This window comes from Salmo trutta, chromosome 30, assembly GCF_901001165.1.
Source record: "Salmo trutta chromosome 30, fSalTru1.1, whole genome shotgun sequence".
Lineage (NCBI taxonomy): Eukaryota > Metazoa > Chordata > Actinopteri > Salmoniformes > Salmonidae > Salmo > Salmo trutta.
In genome coordinates this window covers 42,121,424-42,143,731 of record NC_042986.1, presented here as the reverse complement: position 1 = coordinate 42,143,731, position 22,308 = coordinate 42,121,424, and the positions used below count along the sequence as shown (strand labels likewise).

The following is a 22,308-nucleotide window of genomic DNA, read 5'->3' as shown; positions in this document are numbered from 1 at the left end:
GCAAATTCGATTTAGATAAATCAGGCTACTTCTCCAGTCCCCCCCGCTAACCTTTTTAGTAATGTTCAAGCAGAGAAGGAAAAAAAGAGGAGAAACTGTCCTCATCCCTTTTCCTCTTTCTACATCTTCTAGCAGATCCTCCTGTTTATCTCATTTGTTTACGGAAGAACCAAAACAGAACCCGTGTATATACACAGTACCAGTCAAAAGATTGAACACTCCTACTCATTCAAGGGTTTTTACACAAATTAACAAGGCACACACACCTGTTAATTGAAATGCATTCCAGGTGACTACCTCATGAAGATGTTTGAGAGAATGCCAAGAGTGCAAAAGCTGTCATCAAGGCAAAAAGGTGGCTACTTTGAAGAATTTAAAAACTATTTTTCATTTGTTTTAAACACTTTTTTTTTTTTTGGTTACTACATGATTCCATATGTGTTATTTCAGAGTTTTGACTGGTACTGTATATGTAAGACTGTAGATTCAGAATAAGTGAATCAAACAACGGCTTGTTCTATATACAGCAAGTATGTATTCAAATGGTACCTTATTCCCTTTATAGTGCACTACAGGGAATGGCTAAGAGTGTATATACAGCAAGTGTATAAAACTAACAGTAAAATGATCATTTGTGGCACAGAGGGGCAAAGAAAGGCACACCTATGTTCCCTAAAGCCCAAAACAAATAATAATAAAAATAAAAAAATGTTTAGTAAGATATAGCTTCAACTAATGAACAGCAAACCAAAATGTTGTTTTAAGAGCAAGTGTTCAACTTCGGCCTGGTCCCAGAACAGTTTGTGCTCTTGCCAACTCATCAAACCAAACATGACATTCCAATAAGAGGTTGAGGCAAGCGAGCAGAAACAGAAAAAGGCACCCAGGCTAGTGTGATTTAATAGTCATAAAAGTAAAAAAAAGGATATTAATCAAAATGCCAAAATATTTTCTACAGATTTATGAGTTAAATGTTAAAAAAAAAAATAGAAAAAAAAAGGTATCAAAACAAAGCAAAAAAAAAAAATTACAAAAATGTCTACAGTTAAGAAAATTAGGTCCAGGTTTCCTTCTTCCTCTAGCAGTCCAGAATATCTTCTCCTCAACAGAACTGGGGAAGAGGGAGACAAGGTGTTATTAAAAAGGTTTTTACTTGCAATGATCATGGCATGTGGTTGATTTACTTTAGTTGAATACACTGATTGCAAGTCACTCTGAATAAGAGTGTCTGTTAAAACAACTAAAATGTGAGGGTACATGACAACAACAAGTGTCTGGTAGGTGTGCTGTATTATCTTGATGTGAGACGTCCACATGGTTACCACCACAGTAGCACCAGTAAAGTCAGCAGTGCTTGACAATGTCTGCTGCCATCTTGTGGTGACACTGTGGTACTGCAGGAGAACTGAGCAACCAAGCCATAATAGTCACCATGTTCTCTTACTTCCAGACCGTATTTACATCTCACAACCAAGTCAGAGTTAGGTAACCTCTGATCAGGCAAACCACTGGTCTCTACCCTTATACACATGCCTGCAGATCTGACAGGACTGGACAGGTGGAAGCAATATGGTGAACACTCCACCTAACCAAATCAGAAGGTGAACCAGCATACTCCTTACACCGTTCAAATCATTTAAGATCTACAGAAGTACATAGAAGCTAGGGAGCTGGGCCCACCGACCACCAAGCTAGGGCCCACCGACCACCAAGCTAGGGAGCGGGGCCCACCGACCACCAAGCTAGGGAGCGGGGCCCACCGACCACCAAGCTAGGGAGCTGGGCCCACCGACCACCAAGCTAGGGCCCACCGACCACCAAGCTAGGGCCCACCGACCACCAAGCTAGGGCCCACCGACCACCAAGCTAGGGAGCAGGGCCCACCGACCACCAAGCTAGGGCCCACCGACCACCAAGCTAGGGAGCTGGGCCCACCGACCACCAAGCTAGGGCCCACCGACCACCAAGCTAGGGCCCACCGACCACCAAGCTAGGGAGCTGGGCCCACCGACCACCAAGCTAGGGCCCACCGACCACCAAGCTAGGGCCCACCGACCACCAAGCTAGGGAGCTGGGCCCACCGACCACCAAGCTAGGGAGCGGGGCCCACCGACCACCAAGCTAGGGAGCTGGGCCCACCGACCACCAAGCTAGGGCCCACCGACCACCAAGCTAGGGCCCACCGACCACCAAGCTAGGGCCCACCGACCAAGGGAGCTGGGCCCACCGACCAAGGGAGCTGGGCCCACCGACCACCAAGCTAGGGAGCTGGGCCCACCGACCACCAAGCTAGGGCCCACCGACCACCAAGCTAGGGAGCTGGGCCCACCGACCACCAAGCTAGGGAGCTGGGCCCACCGACCACCAAGCTAGGGCCCACCGACCACCAAGCTAGGGCCCACCGACCACCAAGCTAGGGAGCTGGGCCCACCGACCAAGGGAGCTGGGCCCACCGACCACCGAGCTAGGGAGCTGGGCCCACCGACCACCGAGCTAGGGAGCAGGGCCCACCGACCACCGAGCTAGGGAGCAGGGCCCACCGACCACCGAGCTAGGGAGCAGGGCCCACCGACCACCGAGCTAGGGAGCAGGGCCCACCGACCACCGAGCTAGGGAGCAGGGCCCACCGACCACCGAGCTAGGGAGCAGGGCCCACCGACCACCGAGCTAGGGAGCTGGGCCCACCGACCACCGAGCTAGGGAGCTGGGCCCACCGACCACCGAGCTAGGGAGCAGGGCCCACCGACCACCGAGCTAGGGAGCAGGGCCCACCGACCACCGAGCTAGGGAGCAGGGCCCACCGACCACCGAGCTAGGGAGCAGGGCCCACCGACCACCGAGCTAGGGCCCACCGACCACCGAGCTAGGGCCCACCGACCACCGAGCTAGGGCCCACCGACCACCGAGCTAGGGCCCACCGACCACCGAGCTAGGGAGCGGGGCCCACCGACCACCAAGCTAGGGAGCGGGGCCCACCGACCACCAAGCTAGGGAGCGGGGCCCACCGACCACCAAGCTAGGGAGCGGGGCCCACCGACCACCAAGCTAGGGAGCGGGGCCCACCGACCACCAAGCTAGGGAGCGGGGCCCACCGACCCCCCAGCTAGGGAGCGGGGCCCACCGACCACCAAGCTAGGGAGCGGGGCCCACCGACCACCAAGCTAGGGAGCGGGGCCCACCGACCACCAAGCTAGGGAGCGGGGCCCACCGACCACCAAGCTAGGGAGCAGGCATCAGACCTGGGCAGAAAATACTTTATTGTAGTTTATTAAAACATTCTCAAGGTAGTCTAATATAGATGATAACTATTTTCTTTGATATTCTAAATGAAGCATAGGTAAAACTCTAATTATCCCAGGAATGTACCAGACCCAGACAGTGATCTGGACGAACAGCCTACCTTCCAGCGGTTACCACAGCCGTTGCACAGTACAAAGGTGGTCATAGGCTCATCAGCACTGCGCGTCTGCACCTACAACACACAGGGAGAGACAGCATGTACAGTTGAAGTCAGAAGTTTACATATATATATTTTTTTTTTAACAAAGTTTCACAATTCCTAACATTTAAATCCAAGTAAAAAAATCCCTGTTTTAGGTCAGTTAGGATCACCACTTTATTTTAAGAATGTGAAATGTCAGAATAATAGTAGAGAGAATTATTTATTTCAGCTTTTATTTCTTTCATCACATTCCCAGTGGGTCAGAAGTTTACATGCACTCAATTAGTGTTTGGTAGCATTGCCTTTAAAATTGTTTAACTTGGGTCAAATGTTTTGGGTAGCCTTCCACAATCTTCCAAAAATAAGTTGGGTGAATTTTAGCCCATTCCTCCTGACAGAGCTGGTGTAACTGAGTCAGGTTTGTAGGCCTCCTTGCTCGCACACGCTTTTTCAGTTCTGCCCACAAATTTTCTATAGGATTGAGGTCAGGACTTTGTGATGGCCACTCCAATACCTTGAATTTGTTGTCCTTAAGCCATTTTGCCACAACTTTGGAAGTATGCTTGGGGTCATTGTCCATTTGGAAGACCCATTTGTGACCAAGCTTTAAATTCCTGACTGATGTCTTGAGATGTTGCTTCAATATATCCACATACTTTTCCTCCCTCATGATGTCATCTATTATGTGAAGTGTACCATTCCCTCCTGCAGCAAAGCACCCCCACAACATGATGCTGCCACCCCCGTGCTTCACGGTTGGGATGGTGTTCTTCGGCTTGCAAGCCTCTCCTTTTTTCCTCCAAACATAACGATGGTCATTATGGCCAAAAAGTTATATTTTTGTTTCATCAGACCAGAGGACAATTCTCCAAAAAGTAAGATCTTTGTAGTGTAGTCTGGCTGTATGGTGGTTTGGGAGCAGTAGCTTCTTCCTTGCTGAGAGGCTTTCAGGTTATGTCGATATAGGACTCGTTTTACTATGGATAGAGATACCTTTGTACCTGTTTCCTCCAGCATCTTCACAAGGTCCTTTGCTGTTGTTCAGGGATTGAGTTGCACTTTTCGCACCAAAGTGAGTTCATCTCTAGGAGACAGAGCGCGTCTCCTTCCTGAGCGGTGTGGCGGCTGCATGGTCCCATGGCGTTTATACTTGCGTACTATTGTTTATACAGATGAACGTGGTACCGTCAGGCGTTTGGAAATTGCTCCCAAGGATGAACCAGACTTGTGGAGGTCTTGGCTGATTTCTTTTGATTTTCCCATGATGTCAAGCAAAGAGGCACTGAGTTTGAAGGTAGGCTTTGAAATACATCCACAGGTACACCTCCAACTGACTCAAATGACGTCAATTAGCCTATCAGAAGCTTCTAAAGCCATGACATCATTTTCTGGAATTTTCCAAGCTGTTTAAAGGCACAGTCAACTTAATGTATGTAAACTTCTGACCCACTGGAATTGTGATACAGTGAATTATAAGTGAAACAATCTGTCTGTAAATAATTGTTGGAAAAATTACTTGTGTCATGCACATGACCTGTGATTTTACCTCAGGGGGACTACACTGAACTGACGACATGGGATTTGACCTCGGGGGGACTACACTGAACTGACTACTGGTGTGATGAAGTAAGCATCGTACCGTTGTAGGTTTACCCCACAGCTCGAAATGTTTCCACTAGCGTTAGCTTTTATGTGGCGCAACTGGCTCGTACGCTATAAAGCAGGCAATCTCACGTGTATTAGCGAGACAGGAAACGAGATCACGTACCGCTAAGGACACGAGAAAGCTATACTGTTAGCCAGCACTCAGTGACGCTGGTTACACAGGTGCAGCTCACTGCGCTAGTCCCCCGTGTCGAGGTGCAGCTCACTGCGCTAGTCCCCCGTGTCGAGGTGCAGCTCACTGCGCTAGTCCCCCGTGTCGAGGTGCAGCTCACGGCGCTAGTCCCCCGTGTCGAGGTGCAGCTCACGGCGCTAGTCCCCCGTGTCGAGGTGCAGCTCACGGCGCTAGTCCCCCGTGTCGAGGTGCAGCTCACGGCGCTAGTCCCCCGTGTCGAGGTGCAGCTCACGGCGCTAGTCCCCCGTGTCGAGGTGCAGCTCACGGCGCTAGTCCCCCGTGTCGAGGTGCAGCTCACTGCGCTAGTCCCCCGTGTCGAGGTGCAGCTCACTGCGCTAGTCCCCCGTGTCGAGGTGCAGCTCACTGCGCTAGTCCCCCGTGTCGAGGTGCAGCTCACTGTGTTCGTACCTGTGTATAGGTGCAGTTCTTGCCCCTGCATTTGCCACATTGAAACATGTCCGTCTCGGTCCCGCCCACTTTAGACAGCTGGTGCTCTCTGATGGCGTCCTTGGTCAAAGCCTTCCTCATCTCTTTCAGTTCCGCGCTCGCCATCTCCTGGTTGGTCACACAGAGAATTGACCTTACAGAATCGTCTGAGTGTCAGATATGAAGCTCACACAAACATGCTATTTTTTGTTGTTGTTTTAGAGTGAACCTTAGGACATATTTCAACTGTATGGAGTTCACGGCCAAAACATGAAACAGACACACACCCCCCCCCCCCCCCCCCCCCCCCCCCTCTTTACGTACCTCAGCGGCCATGTTAGCGATGCGGTCAGCTGAGATGTTTCCAGCGAGGACATTGCGTCGGAGGTCTGGGTTCTTCTGGTCCTTCAGGTTGGAGATACGACTCCTCAGTCTGGACTTGTACTTCTGGTCTGTAGACTTAAACTCCTGGTAGATACGTGGAGCAGGAAAGTAAAGGAGAACACAGTACACACTGCACACACACAGTAAGACAGTCTTAAACACGCAGAGTCCTATAAAGACAACCCAGAAACCTTAATTATGACACGTCTGTCTGGTCCTCCTCACTATAAAACAGACAGCGACAAGCGAACAGGTGAAAGGATATAGTCCTCAATCTGAGCAGCCAAGTTCTCAGTGTCTGTTCCAATGGTCTTGTGGTCATCTTGACATATGAAAACAGAGTGGTTATTCTTTTTTTTTTTTAAACAAAATTACACATCCAAATAAATGTACTTAAAAACAATGTCCCTCCAGCCACCCCGTATCTTAGATCCCTCCTTGTGATTGGGCTCCGTCTCACCCAGAGATGTATAATACTAGAGTTGCTGAAGTCATCAACCTATACAGCTGTAGAATGTGCCGATAAACGGCGGCCATCTTGGTAGAGTCTGTCTCACCGTCGGTCTGCAGGGCAGCCACCAGCAGCTCTCGGCACTTGGTGCGTACGCTGTCAGTGGTGACGGGGGCAGGAGGGAAGGAGGTGAACTTTGGAGTGGTGGGGGTCGTAGGGGTCGTAGGGGGCTCAGGCAGTTTCCTGCTGGGGGTAGACAAGAAGAAAATATGTTACATCATGTTTAGGAGTGACCTTGATCCATTTAATCTAAACAGTAACATAAGTGTGTTTATTTTTCTATTTATTAGGGACCCCTTTTACTTCCTGCCAAGGAAGCTACTACTCTTCCTGGGGGTCCTTACACATTAAGGCACTTACATTACATATAAAACAGTACATCATATAACATTACACGACTACATATCTACAATACAACATGTATAACACCACCATACAACAATATCATGTCTGTATCTGTGTGCGTCTCTTCACAGTCCCCACCATTCCATAAGGTGTATTTTTATATCTGATTCTACTGCTGTCATCAGTTACCTGATGTGGAATAGAGTTCCATGTAGTCATGGCTCTATGTAGTACTGTGCGCCTCCCATAGTCTGTTCTGGACTTGGGGACTGTGAAGAGACCTCTGGTGGCATATGTATGGGTGTCCGAGCTGTGTGCCAGTAGTTTAAAAAAACAGACAGCTCAGGTACCTTCAGCTTGTCAACACCTCTTACAAAAACACAAGTAATGAGGAAGTCAAGCTCTCCTCCACTTTGAGCCAGGAAAGATTTACATGCATATCATTAACGTTAGCTCCCATTGTACATTTAAGGGCCGTGCTGCCCTGTTCTAAGCCTGTTGAAAAACAGCAAAAACAGGGTCTGTAGTGTTGTTGATAGTGTTGTTAAAGGCAGAGCAGTGCTTTATTATGGGCAGACTATTATCCTCCCCCATCTTAACTACTGTTTTAACATGTTTTTTGGACCATGACAGTTTACAACAACTCAGGGGGAACTCCAAGTGGTTTTTACATTTAAAGAAATTGTATAATAATTAAGGGGTGGATGAAATGTTATATTGCAGATAGATTGAAGCTTTAACGTAATGGTCTGCATCATTTCCAATCCCTATATACTTTTTTTTGGGGGGGGGGTGGTAAATATATATTTATATACACATACCCACATAAATACAAACATACAAATATCTTTTTGAAATATATTTTCCGTTATCCGCAAACCCTACCACCCGTCCCCTAATTGGAGTGAACTAATAAACAATAACTTAGGCTTCTACTAGATACATTTTATGGACACTATTTTTGTGTGTTTTTTTTTTTGTCCGGTCCTTCCTCTACCATCTATTTCTGAAGACCATCCAGTCAGATTTTTAAAATTTGCCATATATTTTTGTAACTGTGCTATTTCACAAAAGTTATGAACCTATATACATTTTACAGACCCAGTATATTTTTACATTTGTTATCTTGTTATTTGTCCCACCATTCAGCTCCTCCCATCTATCTAGTAACACCATCCATCTAGTAACACCATCCATCTATTAACACCATCCATCTATTAACACCATCCATCTATTAACACCATCCATCTATTAACACCATCCATCTATTAACACCATCCATCTATTAACACCATCCATATTGGATTTCTATTTGCCATATATTTTCCAACTGTGTCGTTTCACCTTTCGATTCTCGAAGCAGTTCAGTCAACTTCCACATTATTGATTACAAGATTTTGTTGAGGTTTAGGGTTTAGTGAATGATTTGTCCCAAATACAATGCTTTTAGTTTTTGAAAAATATTTAGGACTAAATTATTCCTTGCCACTCATTCTGAAACTAACTGCAGCTCTTTGTTAAGTGTTGCAGTGATTTCAGTCACTGTGGTAGCTGACGTGTATAGCGTTGAGTCATCCGCATACATGGACACACTGGCTTTACTCATTAGTAAGTGTTGTTAGTTAAGATTTTAAAACGGGCCTAGACAGCTGCCCTGGGGAATAATGACAATTACAACAATACTGAATGAACACTTATTTTAACTTAATACATAAATAAAATCTATTTAGTCTCAAATAAATAATGAAACATGTTCAACTTGGTTTAAATAATGCAAACACAGTGTTGGAGAAGAAAGTTAAAGTGCAATATGTGCCATGTAAAAAAGCTAACGTTTAAGTTCCTTGCTCAGAACATGAGAACACATGAAAGCTGGTGGTTCAATATTCCCAGTTCTTCAATATTCCCAGGTAAGAAGTTTTAGGTTGTAGTTATTATAGGAATTATGATGCGTTGACTATTTATGTCTATACCATTTGTATTTCATATACCTTTGACTATTGATGTTCTAATAGGTACTTTAGTATTGCCAGCTTAATGTCAGGAGTTGATAGGCTTGAAGTCATAAACAGTGCTGTGAATCAAGCATTGCTAAGAGCTGCTGGCAAAGGAAAAGTTTGAATGAATGCTTACGAGCCTGCTGCTGCCTACCACCGCTCAGTCAGACTGCTCTATCAAATATCAAATCATAGACTTAATTATAATAACACACAGAAATACGAGCCTTTGGTCATTAATATGGTCAAATCCGAAAACAAAATGTTTATTCTTTCAGTGAAATATGGAACCATTCCGTATTTTAGCTAACGGGTGGCATCCCTAAGTCTAAATATTGCTGTTACATTGCACAACCTTCAATGTTATGTCATAATTATGTACAATTCTGGCAAATTAGTTCGCAAAGAGCCAGGCGGCCCAAACTGTTGCATATACCCTGACTCTGCGTGCAATGAACGCAAGAGAAGTGACACAATTTCCCTAGTTAGTATTGCCTGCTAACCTGGATTTCTTTTAACTAAATATGCAGGTTTAAAAATATATACCTCTGTGTATTGATTTTAAGAAAGGCATTGATGTTTATGGTTAGGTACATTCGTGCAACGATTGTGCTTTTTTTCCCCACAAATGCGCTTTTGTTAAATCATCCCTCGTTTGGCAACGTAGGCTGTGATTCGATGATAAATTAACATGCACCACATTGATTATATGCAACGCAGGACAAGCTTGTTAACCTAGTAATATCATCAACCATGTGTAGTTAGTTAACTAGTGATTGTGAAGGTTGATTGTTTTTTATAAGATACGTTTAATGCTAGCTAGTACCTTACCTTGGCTCCTTGCTGCACTCGCGTAACAGGTAGTCAGCCTGCCACGCAGTCTCCTCACGGTCTGCAATGTAATCGGCCATAACCAGCGTCCAAAAATGCTGATTACCGATTGTTATGAAAACGGCCCTAATTAAAAATCGGTCGACCTCTAGTGTAAAGCCATTACAGGTTTTTCCATCAGCAGAATATGAACGATAATGTCAAAAGCTGCACTGAAGTCTAACAAGACAGCCCGTCGTCAGTCATGTGTGTAAGTGCTGTGCTTGTTGAATGTCCTTTTCTATAAGCATGCTGAAAGTCTGTTGTCAACTTGTTTACTGTAAAATAGCATTGTATCTGGTCAAACACAATTTTTTCCAAAAGTTTACTAAGGGTTGGTAACAGGCTGATTGGTTGGCTATTTGAGCCAGTTAAGGGGGCTTTACTATTCTTAGGTAGTGGAATAAATGTAGCCTCCAAGCCTGAGGGCACCCGCTCTCTAGTAGGCTTAAATTGAAAATATGGCCAACAGTAGTGGCAATTCCGTCCGCAATTATCCTCAGTAATTTTCCATCCAAGTTGTCAGACCCCGGTGGCTTGTCATTGTTGATAGACAAACAACAAAGCAATTCACCTCTTCCACACTCACTTTACGGAATTCAAAATGACAACGCTTGTCTTTCATAATTTGGTCAGATATACTTGGATGTGTGGTGTCAGCGTTTGTTGCTGGCATGTCATCCCTAAATTTGCTAATCTTGCCAATTAAAAAGTCATTAAAGTAGTTGGCAATATCAGTTGGTTTTGTGATGAATGAGCCATCTGATTCAATGAATGATGGAGCCGAGTTTGCCTTTTTTCCCAAAATGTCATTTAAGATGCTCCAAAGCTTTTTACTCTCATTCTTTATGTCATTCATCTTTGTTTCATCGTATAGTTTATTTTTTCCCTCTTCAGTTTAGTCACATGATTTCTCAATTTGTAGTACGTCTGCCAATGGGATTGTATGGTCAGACTTACTTGCCATACCTTTTGCCTCACCCATACAATTTTTCAAATCCTCATCAATCCAAGGGGATTTAACAGTTTTTAGTCATTTTCTTAAAAATGCTTATTAATAACTGGAATAAGCTACTTCATAAATGTGTCAAGTGCAGCATCTGCTTGCATCACCACGGACCAACAAATATTCTTCACGTCGACAACATATGAATCACTACAAAAACGTATTGTATGGCCTCTATATTAGCACTATATTAGGCCCAGCCTTTGGAACTTTGGTTTTCCTAGATATGGCTACTATATTGTGATCATTACAACCTATGGATTTGGATACTGCATTGAAACAAATTTCTGCAGCATTAGTAAAGACGTGATCAATACATGTTGATGATTTCATTCCTGTGCTGTTTGTAAATACCTTGGTAGGTTGACTGATAACCTGAACCAGGTTACAGGCACTAGTTACAGTTTGGAGCTTTTTCTTAAGTGGGCAGCTTGATGAAAGCCAATTAATATTTAAATCACCCAGAATATATATACACCTCTGTTGATTTCACATATATTATCAAGCATTTCACACACATTATCCAGATACTGACTTAACATTTTGTGGTCTATAGCAGCTTCCCACCAGAATGGGCTTTAGGTGAGGCAGATGAACCTGCAGCTATATTACTTAAAAACAGTATTTAAAACATGAGATCCTCTTTAAGCTTTACAGGAATGTGGTTCTGAATATAGACTGCAACAACGCCCCTATTGGCATGTCTGTCTGTTTTCTGTAGATGTTATAACTATGTATTGTTAACCACTGTATCAAAAGTGACTTTCAGAGATATTCATATTCTGACTGTCATCTGTTACTAGCAAGTTGACTTCATTAACTTCTCTAGGGTAGGGGGCAGTATTTTGACGTCCGGATGAAAGGCGTGCCCAAATTAAACTGCCTGCCACTCAGGCTCAGAAGGGAGGATATGCATATTATTAGTGGATTTGGATAGAAAACACTCTGAAGTTTCTAAAACTGTTTGAATGACGTCTGTGAGTATAACAGAACTCATATGGTAGGCATAAACCTGAGAAAAATCCAACCAGGAAGTGGGAAATCTGAGGGTTGTAGTTTTTTTCAAGTGATTGCCTTTACAGTACACAGTGACTTAGGGTTCATTTTGCACTTCCTAAGGCTTCCACTAGATGTCAACAGTCTTTAGGATGTTGTTTTAGGCTTCTACTGTGAATTTGAAGCGAACAAGAGGGCCTGGAGTCAGATGAGTGAGGAAATGAAATGAGCTGAGGTGCGCGCTCACGTGAGTGTGAGCCGTGTTCCTTTTCTGAAGACATTGGAATTGTCCGGTTGGAATATTACTGAAGATTTATGTTAAAAACATCCTAAAGATTGATGCTATACATCGTTTGACATATTTCTACAAACGTAAATATAACTTTTTTAGACTTTTCGTCGTGACATTTTTGCGCGCTTCCTGCATTTGGAGTAGTGGACTGAACGCGAACAAAAAGGAGGTATTTGGACATAAATGATGGACTTTATCGAACAAAACAAACATTTGTGGAACTGGGATTCCTGGGAGTGCATTCTGATGAAGATCAAAGGTAAGTGAATATTTATAATATTATTTCTGAGTTTTATTGACTCCACAAAATGGCGGGTTTGGTTTTGTCAACGCTGTACTCAGATTATTGCAAAGTGTGCTTTTGCTGTAAAGTTTTTTTTAAATCTGACACAGCGGTTGCATTAGAGGTGCATCTATAATTCTTTAAATTACAGTTTAAAATTTTATCAACGTTTATGATGAGTATTTCTGTAAATTGATGTGCTCATTCACCGGAGGTTTTGGGAGGCAAAACATTTCTGAACATTACACGCCAATGTAAAATGGGGTTTTTGGATATAAATATGAACTCTCAAGCAAAACACATGTATTGTGTAACATGAAGTCCTATGAGTGCCATCTGATGAAGATCAAAGGTTAGTGATTCATTTTAGCTGTATTTCTGTTTTTTGTGATGCCTCTCCTTGCTTGGAAAATGGCTGTGTGGTTTTTCCTTGTCAAGGTGATGTGCTAACATAATCTAATGCTATGCTTTCGCCGTAAAGCCTTTTTGAAATCGGACAAATCGGTGGTTGGATTAAGGAGAAGCGTATCGTTAAAATGGGATATAATAGTTGTATGTTTGAGAAATTCTAATTATGAGATTTTTGTTGTTTTGAATTTGGCGCCCTGCTATTTCACTGGCTGTTGAATAGTGTGTCCCGCAGTTCACATACTCAAGAAAGGTTAACCTTGTTTCTTAGGCTACGCAGGTTAATGTGGGCTATTTTGTAGCACTTTTCTGGGACGCTTTGTTCTTATTGCTTTACTGGGAAGCTTATCAGAAGTAGACATGCTCATGTTTTTATATTTCAGCTGATTGTGTAGGGTGAGCTGCACACAGTGGACTTCTTACAAGGGCACACTGCCTCAGTGCTAACAGTATAACTCTGGTTTATAGGCACAGGATACCTAAAAAAAGAAAAGCTCTAAAATCAATATAGGCATTCAGGGCAGTTAGGGGGACATAAATTAAGTTACTTAGATTGTGTCTCCCAACGCCCTGGATAACTGGTAATGTACATTTGCTGCAGCATTATGACAACTAAGCGACACAATGGTAGACAACAACTGAGCTGGTTTTGGATCATTGATAAGGCATCGTCTCAATGCAGCCCTGAAATGTGTGGACAGAGTCCAGGAGCCAAGATGATTTGGATCCAGGGCGGCAAAGCCGTTTCTGGTCTATGTCCGGTCTAAACATCTCCAAGGAGGCCCTCGTTGCCAGAGGACGTGGTTTTAGAATTATACGGCTAGTGACATATTTCCATGGCTGGTTGGTAGGGTCAAGAAACAACAAGCAACATCCCCAAGTCATCCAGGAGCATCCTACTAGCTCCGTTCTCCAGGGAAGGGGGAGACCCCTTCAGGGAGGGATCCCTGCAGAGTACCGGCCAGTCAGCTGTGGAGAGCCAACACGGCAGCAACACTCACCAGGCCAGAGCGGCGTCCAGCTACTGGGGTAGAAGAGAAAGAAAAAAAAAGTAGGCGGGCGAGGGGTTCCCCACTTCACCCCTGTAGTCCTCTGCAAGCAAACAGTTGCTACATTGAAAATCCAGGCGGTCAACATTGTCCCGGAATAAAGCAAAATAAACACAGCCTGCAGCATTGAAGGCGTTCAATGGCGACCTCCATTGAAGACTGGCAGCCAGCTAGACTAGCTGGACTTTTGTCTTTCTCCTTACATAGAATGTTTAACTAAGTGAACAGATTGAGCTCAGACACAAAATGACACAATCCAAAAAGCAGAAAGATGTCCTTTAGCAGTGAGCACGAAAGCAATGTCTTTGCACGTACTGTCGGTGGCAGCGTCGGCTAACGTTGGCAGCAGCGTCGGCTAACGACGTCGGCTAACGTCGGCGGCTAACGTCGGCAGCAGCGTCGGTAGCAGCATCGGCTAACGTCGGTAGCTATACAACGCAGTTCCAGCCAAGTCAGGTTGAAGGGAAAAAGCAGCAGGAAATACAAAGAGAGTGGGACACCTTCGCAGTCCCAGCCACAAGGGCTAACCGCGTCACGGGCTGTGTACAAGCTGTTTGTGGAAAATCCTGCCAGTTTGATACGGATCGCTACCAGCTAGCTTAGAAAACTCGACTTCAGACTTCTTGGTCTGGCAGGATCCCATGACAGATAGAAGCGGTCACAGTAACTCAGGCTAAACGCGTTGCGGGATCCAAATTCAAACGTTCAACATATGTTGCGCTCTGATGACGTGTGGGGAGACGTAGCCCTTGTGTTCACCTGTCAAGTCATATATATATATATGAGAGAGACTATCAAACCCCTGTCATCTACCTACCCAACCCATGTCTTTTGGGCTCAAGCTAGATTACGCATCACCCGTGTGGGTACCGTGTGGCTCAGTTGGTAGAGCATGGTGTTTGCAACGCCAGGGTTGTGGGTTCGATTCCCACGGGGGGCCAGTACGGGGAAAAAAATAAAATGTATGCATTCACTACTGTAAGTCGCTCTGGATAAGAGCAGCTGCTAAATGACGTGAATGTAAATGTAATTCATTGAACTGCCTCTGCTACATGGACTACACATTAGCCTGCTGAGCTAAAGCCTAGGCATTAGTTCAGGGAGCTCACACAAGTCTTCAGAGGTCAGACAAGGTTATTCACTGAACTACCTCTGGTATAGGACTGACACGGCGTCTCACCTCTGGTCGCTGGATCCAGGACTGTCCTTGGACGTCGATGACCTCAGAGGAGAGCCCTCCCTCCTCTTCTCCTCCGCAGCCTTCCCCTCAGCACCATCTGGTAGAGACAACATATCATTATTCCCATTCAGGTATTTATCTCTTTAGAAAACACGCTTTCTGTTTAGTCTTAAAACTATATAGTGAACTCATTACTGTATTAAGTCTGTATTATTATTAGAATAATGTTCCGGTCTCTCTAGAGCAGACATGTGGATCGCACCTGCAGGTCAGACAAGACAGCGGTATGAGGCAGACCTGCAGGTCAGACAAGACAGCGGTATGAGGCAGACCTGCAGGTCAGACAAGACAGCGGTATGAGGCAGACCTGCAGGTCAGACAAGACAGCGGTATGAAGCAGACCTGCAGGTCAGACAAGACAGAGGTATGAGGCAGACCTGCAGGTCAGACAAGACAGCGGTATGAGGCAGACCTGCAGGTCAGACAAGACAGCGGTATGAAGCAGACCTGCAGGTCAGACAAGACAGAGGTATGAGGCAGACCTGCAGGTCAGACAAGACAGAGGTATGAGGCAGACCTGCAGGTCAGACAAGACAGAGGTATGAGGCAGACCTGTAGGTCAGACAAGACAGAGGTATGAAGCAGACCATCAGGTCAGACAAGACAGAGGTATGAGGCAGACCTGCAGGTCAGACAAGACAGAGGTATGAGGCAGACCTGCAGGTCAGACAAGACAGAGGTATGAAGCAGACCTGCAGGTCAGACAAGACAGCGGTATGAGGCAGACCTGCAGGTCAGACAAGACAGCGGTATGAAGCAGACCTGTATCAGACAAGACAGAGGTATGAAGCAGACCTGCAGGTCAGACAAGACAGCGGTATGAGGCAGACCTGCAGGTCAGACAAGACAGCGGTATGAAGCAGACCTGCAGGTCAGACAAGACAGAGGTATGAGGCAGACCTGCAGGTCAGAGAAGACAGCGGTATGAGGCAGACCTGCAGGTCAGACAAGACAGCGGTATGAGGCAGACCTGCAGGTCAGACAAGACAGCGGTATGAGGCAGACCTGCAGGTCAGACAAGACAGCGGTATGAGGCAGACCTGCAGGTCAGACAAGACAGCGGTATGAGGCAGACCTGCAGGTCAGACAAGACAGCGGTATGAGGCAGACCTGTATCAGACAAGACAGAGGTATGAAGCAGACCTGCAGGTCAGACAAGACAGAGGTATGAAGCAGACCTGCAGGTCAGACAAGACAGAGGTATGAAGCAGACCTGCAGGTCAGACAAGACAGAGGTATGAAGCAGACCTGCAGGTCAGACAAGACAGAGGTATGAGGCAGACCTGCAGGTCAGACAAGACAGAGGTATGAAGCAGACCTGCAGGTCAGACAAGACAGAGGTATGAAGCAGACCTGTATCAGACATACCCAATAGTTTCTTCCAGGACTTGATGAGTGACTTGGCCAGAGTCTGGACCTCTTCCTCTGAACTCTGCTTCCTCACAGCGTTCACTGACATGCCGATCCTGGTGGACTAACACAGACAGCATCTTAGCTTCATCATTACAGTCAGGGATTGTTTGGGAAGTTTTACCTCATTTTTACATTATATTTTAAAAAACAATTTCAATTAAAACATTTTTTTTAAAATACGGGAAAAAAATAACAAAGACCCCAGCCATTAATGATCACTATCAGGTTTAAAGGGCTCAATTTATAGCGTAATATTTACACATGTTTTTGGGAAGGTGGGGATGGGGGGCAGTGTATAAACTGAGCAGTATAATAACAGTCTGGTACCAACATTACTGATGTGTGTGGAACGTGTGTGTGTGTGTGTGTGTGAGTGAGTGCATGTGTGCCAAGGTGAAGAGAATCAAAGCAGGTGGTCAGTTCAGTTCAAGTATTCAGCAGTCTGATGATTTGCAGACAGAAAAGGTCTCTGAGCCCGTTGGTATTGGACCAACAAATTAGTAGCTTACTCTGCTGACACTGACAAACAGAGATCTATAAAACACCTCGTCTTGAACGCAACCATCTAACCTGTGGGAAAGGGGATACAAATCCTACAATATGACATTCATCTAACCTGGAGGAGGAAATTATTGCCCCAACAACAACTAAAAAAAATAATATTTCCAGTGGTACTGATCCAAAGACACTGAATTTGTTCACTCACCAGGGATATGGCCGATGCTCTCAGCCGGTGCCAATTTAGAGTTGAAAATTAAAAATAAAACTTGAGAACGATTAGTCTTTTCTTCATCTTCTCAGCAATAGACATTTGTGTTTTATTTAATTTTTTGACTATGATTGTATTTTGGAATACGGGATAGGCCTAGACCTATTGAAATGCTTTTCACCAACAACTACAAATCAATCCACAGTAAAAGTTAATGATCTTCTGTGGCCAAATCATTCTCTCTGGTGTAGTATTTACAATCATTTTATTTCTGTATGGGCACAAGCAATTATATAGCTTATTTTGTCACATTTAATTCAAAACCTTTTTTTTTTAGAGGAAGCTTATTTTCCCCCCTTGCCCATTGGACGTCCCGCCTATACCGACACCGATGTGAAAGTAACCAGTGAAATCAAACGCTGACATCAAATTCAAAGCAATGATTTAACTGCCTAAAAACGGCAGATCCGGAAAAGCAAACTGTCTGGCGCTGTCTCTGCCTTCCAAGCGACGCGCCGCATGGTCCTAAAGCCATTCATTCATTCATTACGTTAACAGCCGTTGCATATTTATTTTTATTTTTTTTAAAAGGGGGTTGGTATAACTGAATGTACTTTTTTTTGTAGCCTACTTTATATATGTTTGATCTCGAGCTATGGTCTGACACCCCTGATGCCGATCCTGAACTGACACATTGTATTGACAATAGTTATACGATATAATAGTGTTTTCCTCAGTGGTACAGACAGAGAGGCCTACAGGTCTACCTGTAGAGTCTCCAGAGACATCTTCATGCTCTTCAGTTCCCTCAGCAGATATATGGCACCATCCTGTGAAGAAAAGAAACAGCAAAAAAATATTGACACCTGTTGAACTGAATGGATGCTTTATACAATATCAAATCTATTTTTAGTTAACAAGCATCATACATGTGCTATTATTCCAACACAATAATACTAGGATAGAATCTAGATAAGACAACAAATCCGGATTGTGTTGTCAGAGAGGCCTAACGGTCAGATGTAATGGCTGGTCATCCCTGTGGCTGGGACTGAATGGATTTAAGGAGTTTCTCTCTCCAGGTTAAATATTTCGCTGTCGCCTCCAGGCAAGGGTCAACAGAAGAGGTAGTAAAATGGACATTTGGAAAAATGTAATTATCTACGCCGAAGTTGAACCTATGAAAGGATCCCAGTGTTGAAGGTGAGTTGCCATGCTTGGATTGAACCAGGAGACCGGAGGGGCGGACCCAGCGTTTAATGTCAATGGCGTGGACAGCCGTTCATAACAAATCACAACGTCAATGCAACAATGTTTCAATGTGTTGCCATTACAACCTACGCTGCCACATAGTAGTAGTGAAATGCAACAATTCACTTTCACTTCAAGTCGACAGCGCAATCAACTAGTTATTTTTTTTGGTTTGTTGTTCAGGAAAAACAAATAGCCAACATTTTCTTTGGCTTGCCAGAATGTTCGATGTCTACAAAGGGGCATCACACGACCACCACAACACTCCTGCTCTGCCTAAACCTACCTGACTTCTGCCATCTAGCAAAACTCAACTTACCGTGTTTTTCTTGTGCACCATTTTGTCCAGCGTTTTAGCAATGCGTTCAACCTCCTGCTCTTTCGCCATTTTGCTTGGATTATTTTTTTTGTTGCAGCTGCTCTTCTCTCCCGCTACGGATGAACCTCCATTTATGTTGAAAAAGCTCGTCTCTTTTCCCTTCCCCTACTGTCCCCAACGCATCCACTTCTCTCTCTACGGCGCAAGTGTGGCTTTGCTTGTCTGTTAAAGGCGAGAGAAAGAGAGAGGTTGGGATTTGTAGTTTGTGGACTACAGAAAATCTGCTGTTTGACGCTTGTTCATTTCTGGAATATTTCACCCAACCATTACCTCACCAAATGCGGTCCAAACATCTCTCTAATCACGTTCAATTAGTTGGATAATTTTTTTAATAAACAGCATGAAACTGTAATCAGTTTTTACTCATCTACCTGTTCTCTGTTGAACTCACCTCCCTGACCTCGATAAATAACACCTTTCATCAGCCAGTGGACGTCGCTGTTTCCACTCTTTTTGGGTTGACCAGCGGCGGGATAACCTTCAAATAGTACGTTTAAAAACAAACGCCTAGAGTGGACTTTTTTCTCCAAAGACAGTAGTACAGTATGAAGATAAACTGATTCTCCAATCAATAAAAATCCCCGATGACGCCTGTAGATGACGTCTTGTGACGTCGGATCGCTAAACACCTCGTCGGGTCTAACTGCGCATGTGCATGCCGTCAAATCAAAGGCACTCCTTCGATATAAAGTAGTTTTTTTTTTTTTTTTCAGGAACATAAAAACGTGTAAATGTGTTACTTTCACGAGGTCTGAGTAATACAATGTTTAACTACTTATGATATTGGCTCGAATCTAGTTTGTGCCTTTAAGATGTAAGAAGAAACAAAATTACAACTAAAGAAGAATATTTTTGTCTCATTGACTGGTTTGAAAATCTCGCGATTTGGCGCCTCTGGATTTAGAAACTCTTGCCATTTCTTTCTTTTTTGGGCCTGACGAGAGAAAACTTCCCTCGACAGTTTTAAAAAAAATCTTCTGCACTGTTCATCCAATCCTGTAAACGAGTTCAAATGGAGTGTCGCCAGGCTTCGCCTCTTCCTCACTGATATCACCAGAGAGGAAGAGGCGAGAGGAATACTCCGTCCAAAATCTGTCCGAGTGAGACAAGAGGAGGTCTATGAGAGAGTGTCGAATTACGTGAGGCTTATTTGATCAAATATACGTTTTGTAATGTTTAGGCTGTTACAAATGTACTGATATACGTGGATGAACGCGGTATTCCGGCAACTACTTTGAGAAAAACGACTTAGAATGGTCACTTCTGATCTCGCAGTCCTTCAGTCATTGAGGACATGTATTTCCATTATTAAAGCAGTATATCTTGTCAAAATAATACATCATCTGTGGTTAACGTCCGAAAGTGTAAGGGGCGTCATTGTCTCTTTCCATTTCCCCCCTGAAAACCGGATGTACATTTTACAGATTATATTGATCAGATACTCTAGTGGCCGTTCAAACAATGAAAAGAAATGTCTTCAGAAATGGAAGCCAGCAGGGAGGAGGGTGGGACCATTCTAGCCAATGAGAAGGAAGATATGCGAGTGAGGCGCAACGGTTTCCCTCTAGTTACCACAGCCACAAAGTCACAATTGGGTCTATATCTTAAAAAAAAATCATGAACATAAAAAAATGCTTTTTAGTCTTAATTTCATGGTTATTATTAGGCATACAGTTATCAGTATGATTAAGGTTAGGTTTAAATTGAAATACATTTTAGGAAGGGGGGGGGGTTGACTTTGTGGCTGTGGTAACTAGGGACTATCAGGCACAACTCTCGATATAAAGTGTTTTTTTTCTCAAAGTTGGCGAGATGTCACGTGTCCTACTTATTTTACATTACATTTTTAGTCATTTAGCAGACGCTCTTATCCAGTATTTCATACATTTCTATTTTTTTCTGTGCTGGCCCCCCATAGGAATCGAACTCACAACCCTGGCATTGCACACACCATGCTCTACCAACTGAACCACAGGGAAGACCTATAACACGTAACTCTATATTTATGTGACAGCATAGACAATATAACATGTAACTCTATATTTGTGTGACAGCATAGACAATATAACATGTAACTCTATATTTATGTGACAACATAGACAATATAATATGTAACTCTATATTTATGTGACAACATAGCCAATATAACATGTAACTCTATATTTGTGTGACAGCGTAGACAATATAACATGTAACTCTATATTTGTGTGACAGCATAGACAATATAACATGTAACTCTATATTTGTGTGACAGCATAGACAATATAACATGTAACTCTATATTTGTGTGACAGCATAGACAATATAACATGTAACTCTATATTTGTGTGACAGCATAGACAATATAACATGTAACTCTATATTTGTGTGACAGCATAGACAATATAACATGTAACTCTATATTTGTGTGACAGCATAGACAATATAACATGTAACTCTATATTTGTGTGACAGCATAGACAATATAACATGTAACTCTATATTTGTGTGACAGCATAGACAATATAACATGTAACTCTATATTTGTGTGACAGCATAGACAATATAACATGTAACTCTATATTTGTGTGACAGCATAGACAATATAACATGTAACTCTATATTTGTGTGACAGCATAGACAATATAACATGTAACTCTATATTTGTGTGACAGCATAGACAATATAACATGTAACTCTATATTTGTGTGACAGCATAGACAATATAACATGTAACTCTATATTTGTGTGACAGCATAGACAATATAACATGTAACTCTATATTTGTGTGACAGCATAGACAATATAACATGTAACTCTATATTTGTGTGACAGCATAGACAATATAACATGTAACTCTATATTTGTGTGACAGCATAGACAATATAACATGTAACTCTATATTTGTGTGACAACATAGCCAATATAACATGTAACTCTATATTTGTGTGACAGCATAGACAATATAACATGTAACTCTATATTTGTGTGACAGCATAGACAATATAACATGTAACTCTATATTTGTGTGACAGCACCACATGATGTGGGCTGTTTTAGAACCACTTATAACAGTACACTCATAAATACAGCACTTATATTCATTACAGCACTTATACACTTCAAATAAGCCACACGTAGAAAATAAGCCATTACATCTCTGGAGTTAACCAATAACCAGTTAACCAATTTCAACACTCATGACCTCCATATAAAAACTCCTAAAACAAAAATAATTTTAAAAAACGCCACATGCTAGAGAAGACAGATTTTGTCACTAGACAGCAAGATAGATAATAAACAGTAACAGCAGCTTATGTGATTAGTCAAAAAAAGAAGAGTCCAGGTAGCTATTTGGTTAACTATTTAACTATTTATCAGTCTTATGGCTTGGTGGTAGGAGCTGTTCAGGGTCCTGTTGGTTCCAGACTTGGTGCATCAATTGGTACAACGCTTCCAGTGTGAAGTAAATATTGAGGTTTTGCTCACCT

The 22,308-nt window shown here is 43.5% G+C and overlaps 1 protein-coding gene and 1 long non-coding RNA gene across 4 annotated transcripts; one reads left to right on the top strand and one right to left on the bottom strand.

The window, feature by feature from the left end:
* Nucleotides 1-404: 404 nt before the first annotated feature.
* tcea2 (transcription elongation factor A (SII), 2) lies at nucleotides 405-19,353 on the bottom strand. 3 transcript variants are annotated; one of them, XM_029724245.1, is made up of 11 exons: nucleotides 19,230-19,353; nucleotides 18,779-19,000; nucleotides 17,976-18,038; nucleotides 16,455-16,560; nucleotides 15,027-15,123; nucleotides 6,647-6,783; nucleotides 6,355-6,411; nucleotides 6,030-6,184; nucleotides 5,688-5,834; nucleotides 3,401-3,472; nucleotides 405-1,111 (listed from the first exon to the last, which is right to left on the bottom strand). In XM_029724245.1, the coding sequence occupies exons 2-11, from the start codon at nucleotides 18,845-18,847 to the stop codon at nucleotides 1,103-1,105; spliced, it is 912 nt and encodes a 303-aa protein (XP_029580105.1). In that variant the 5' UTR covers nucleotides 18,848-19,000; nucleotides 19,230-19,353; the 3' UTR covers nucleotides 405-1,102. The 3 variants fall into 3 exon arrangements, with proteins under 3 accessions (XP_029580105.1, XP_029580104.1, XP_029580106.1); XM_029724244.1 differs by having other exon boundaries at nucleotides 6,647-6,786; nucleotides 19,230-19,352; XM_029724246.1 differs by lacking the exons at nucleotides 18,779-19,000; nucleotides 19,230-19,353 and having other exon boundaries at nucleotides 6,647-6,786; nucleotides 16,455-16,552.
* A 551-nt stretch (nucleotides 19,354-19,904) lies between these two features.
* On the top strand, nucleotides 19,905-22,050 carry LOC115168725 (uncharacterized). Its single transcript, XR_003870736.1, has 2 exons — nucleotides 19,905-19,977; nucleotides 20,757-22,050. It is a non-coding gene; the product is annotated as an uncharacterized LOC115168725 (long non-coding RNA).
* Nucleotides 22,051-22,308: the final 258 nt, after the last annotated feature.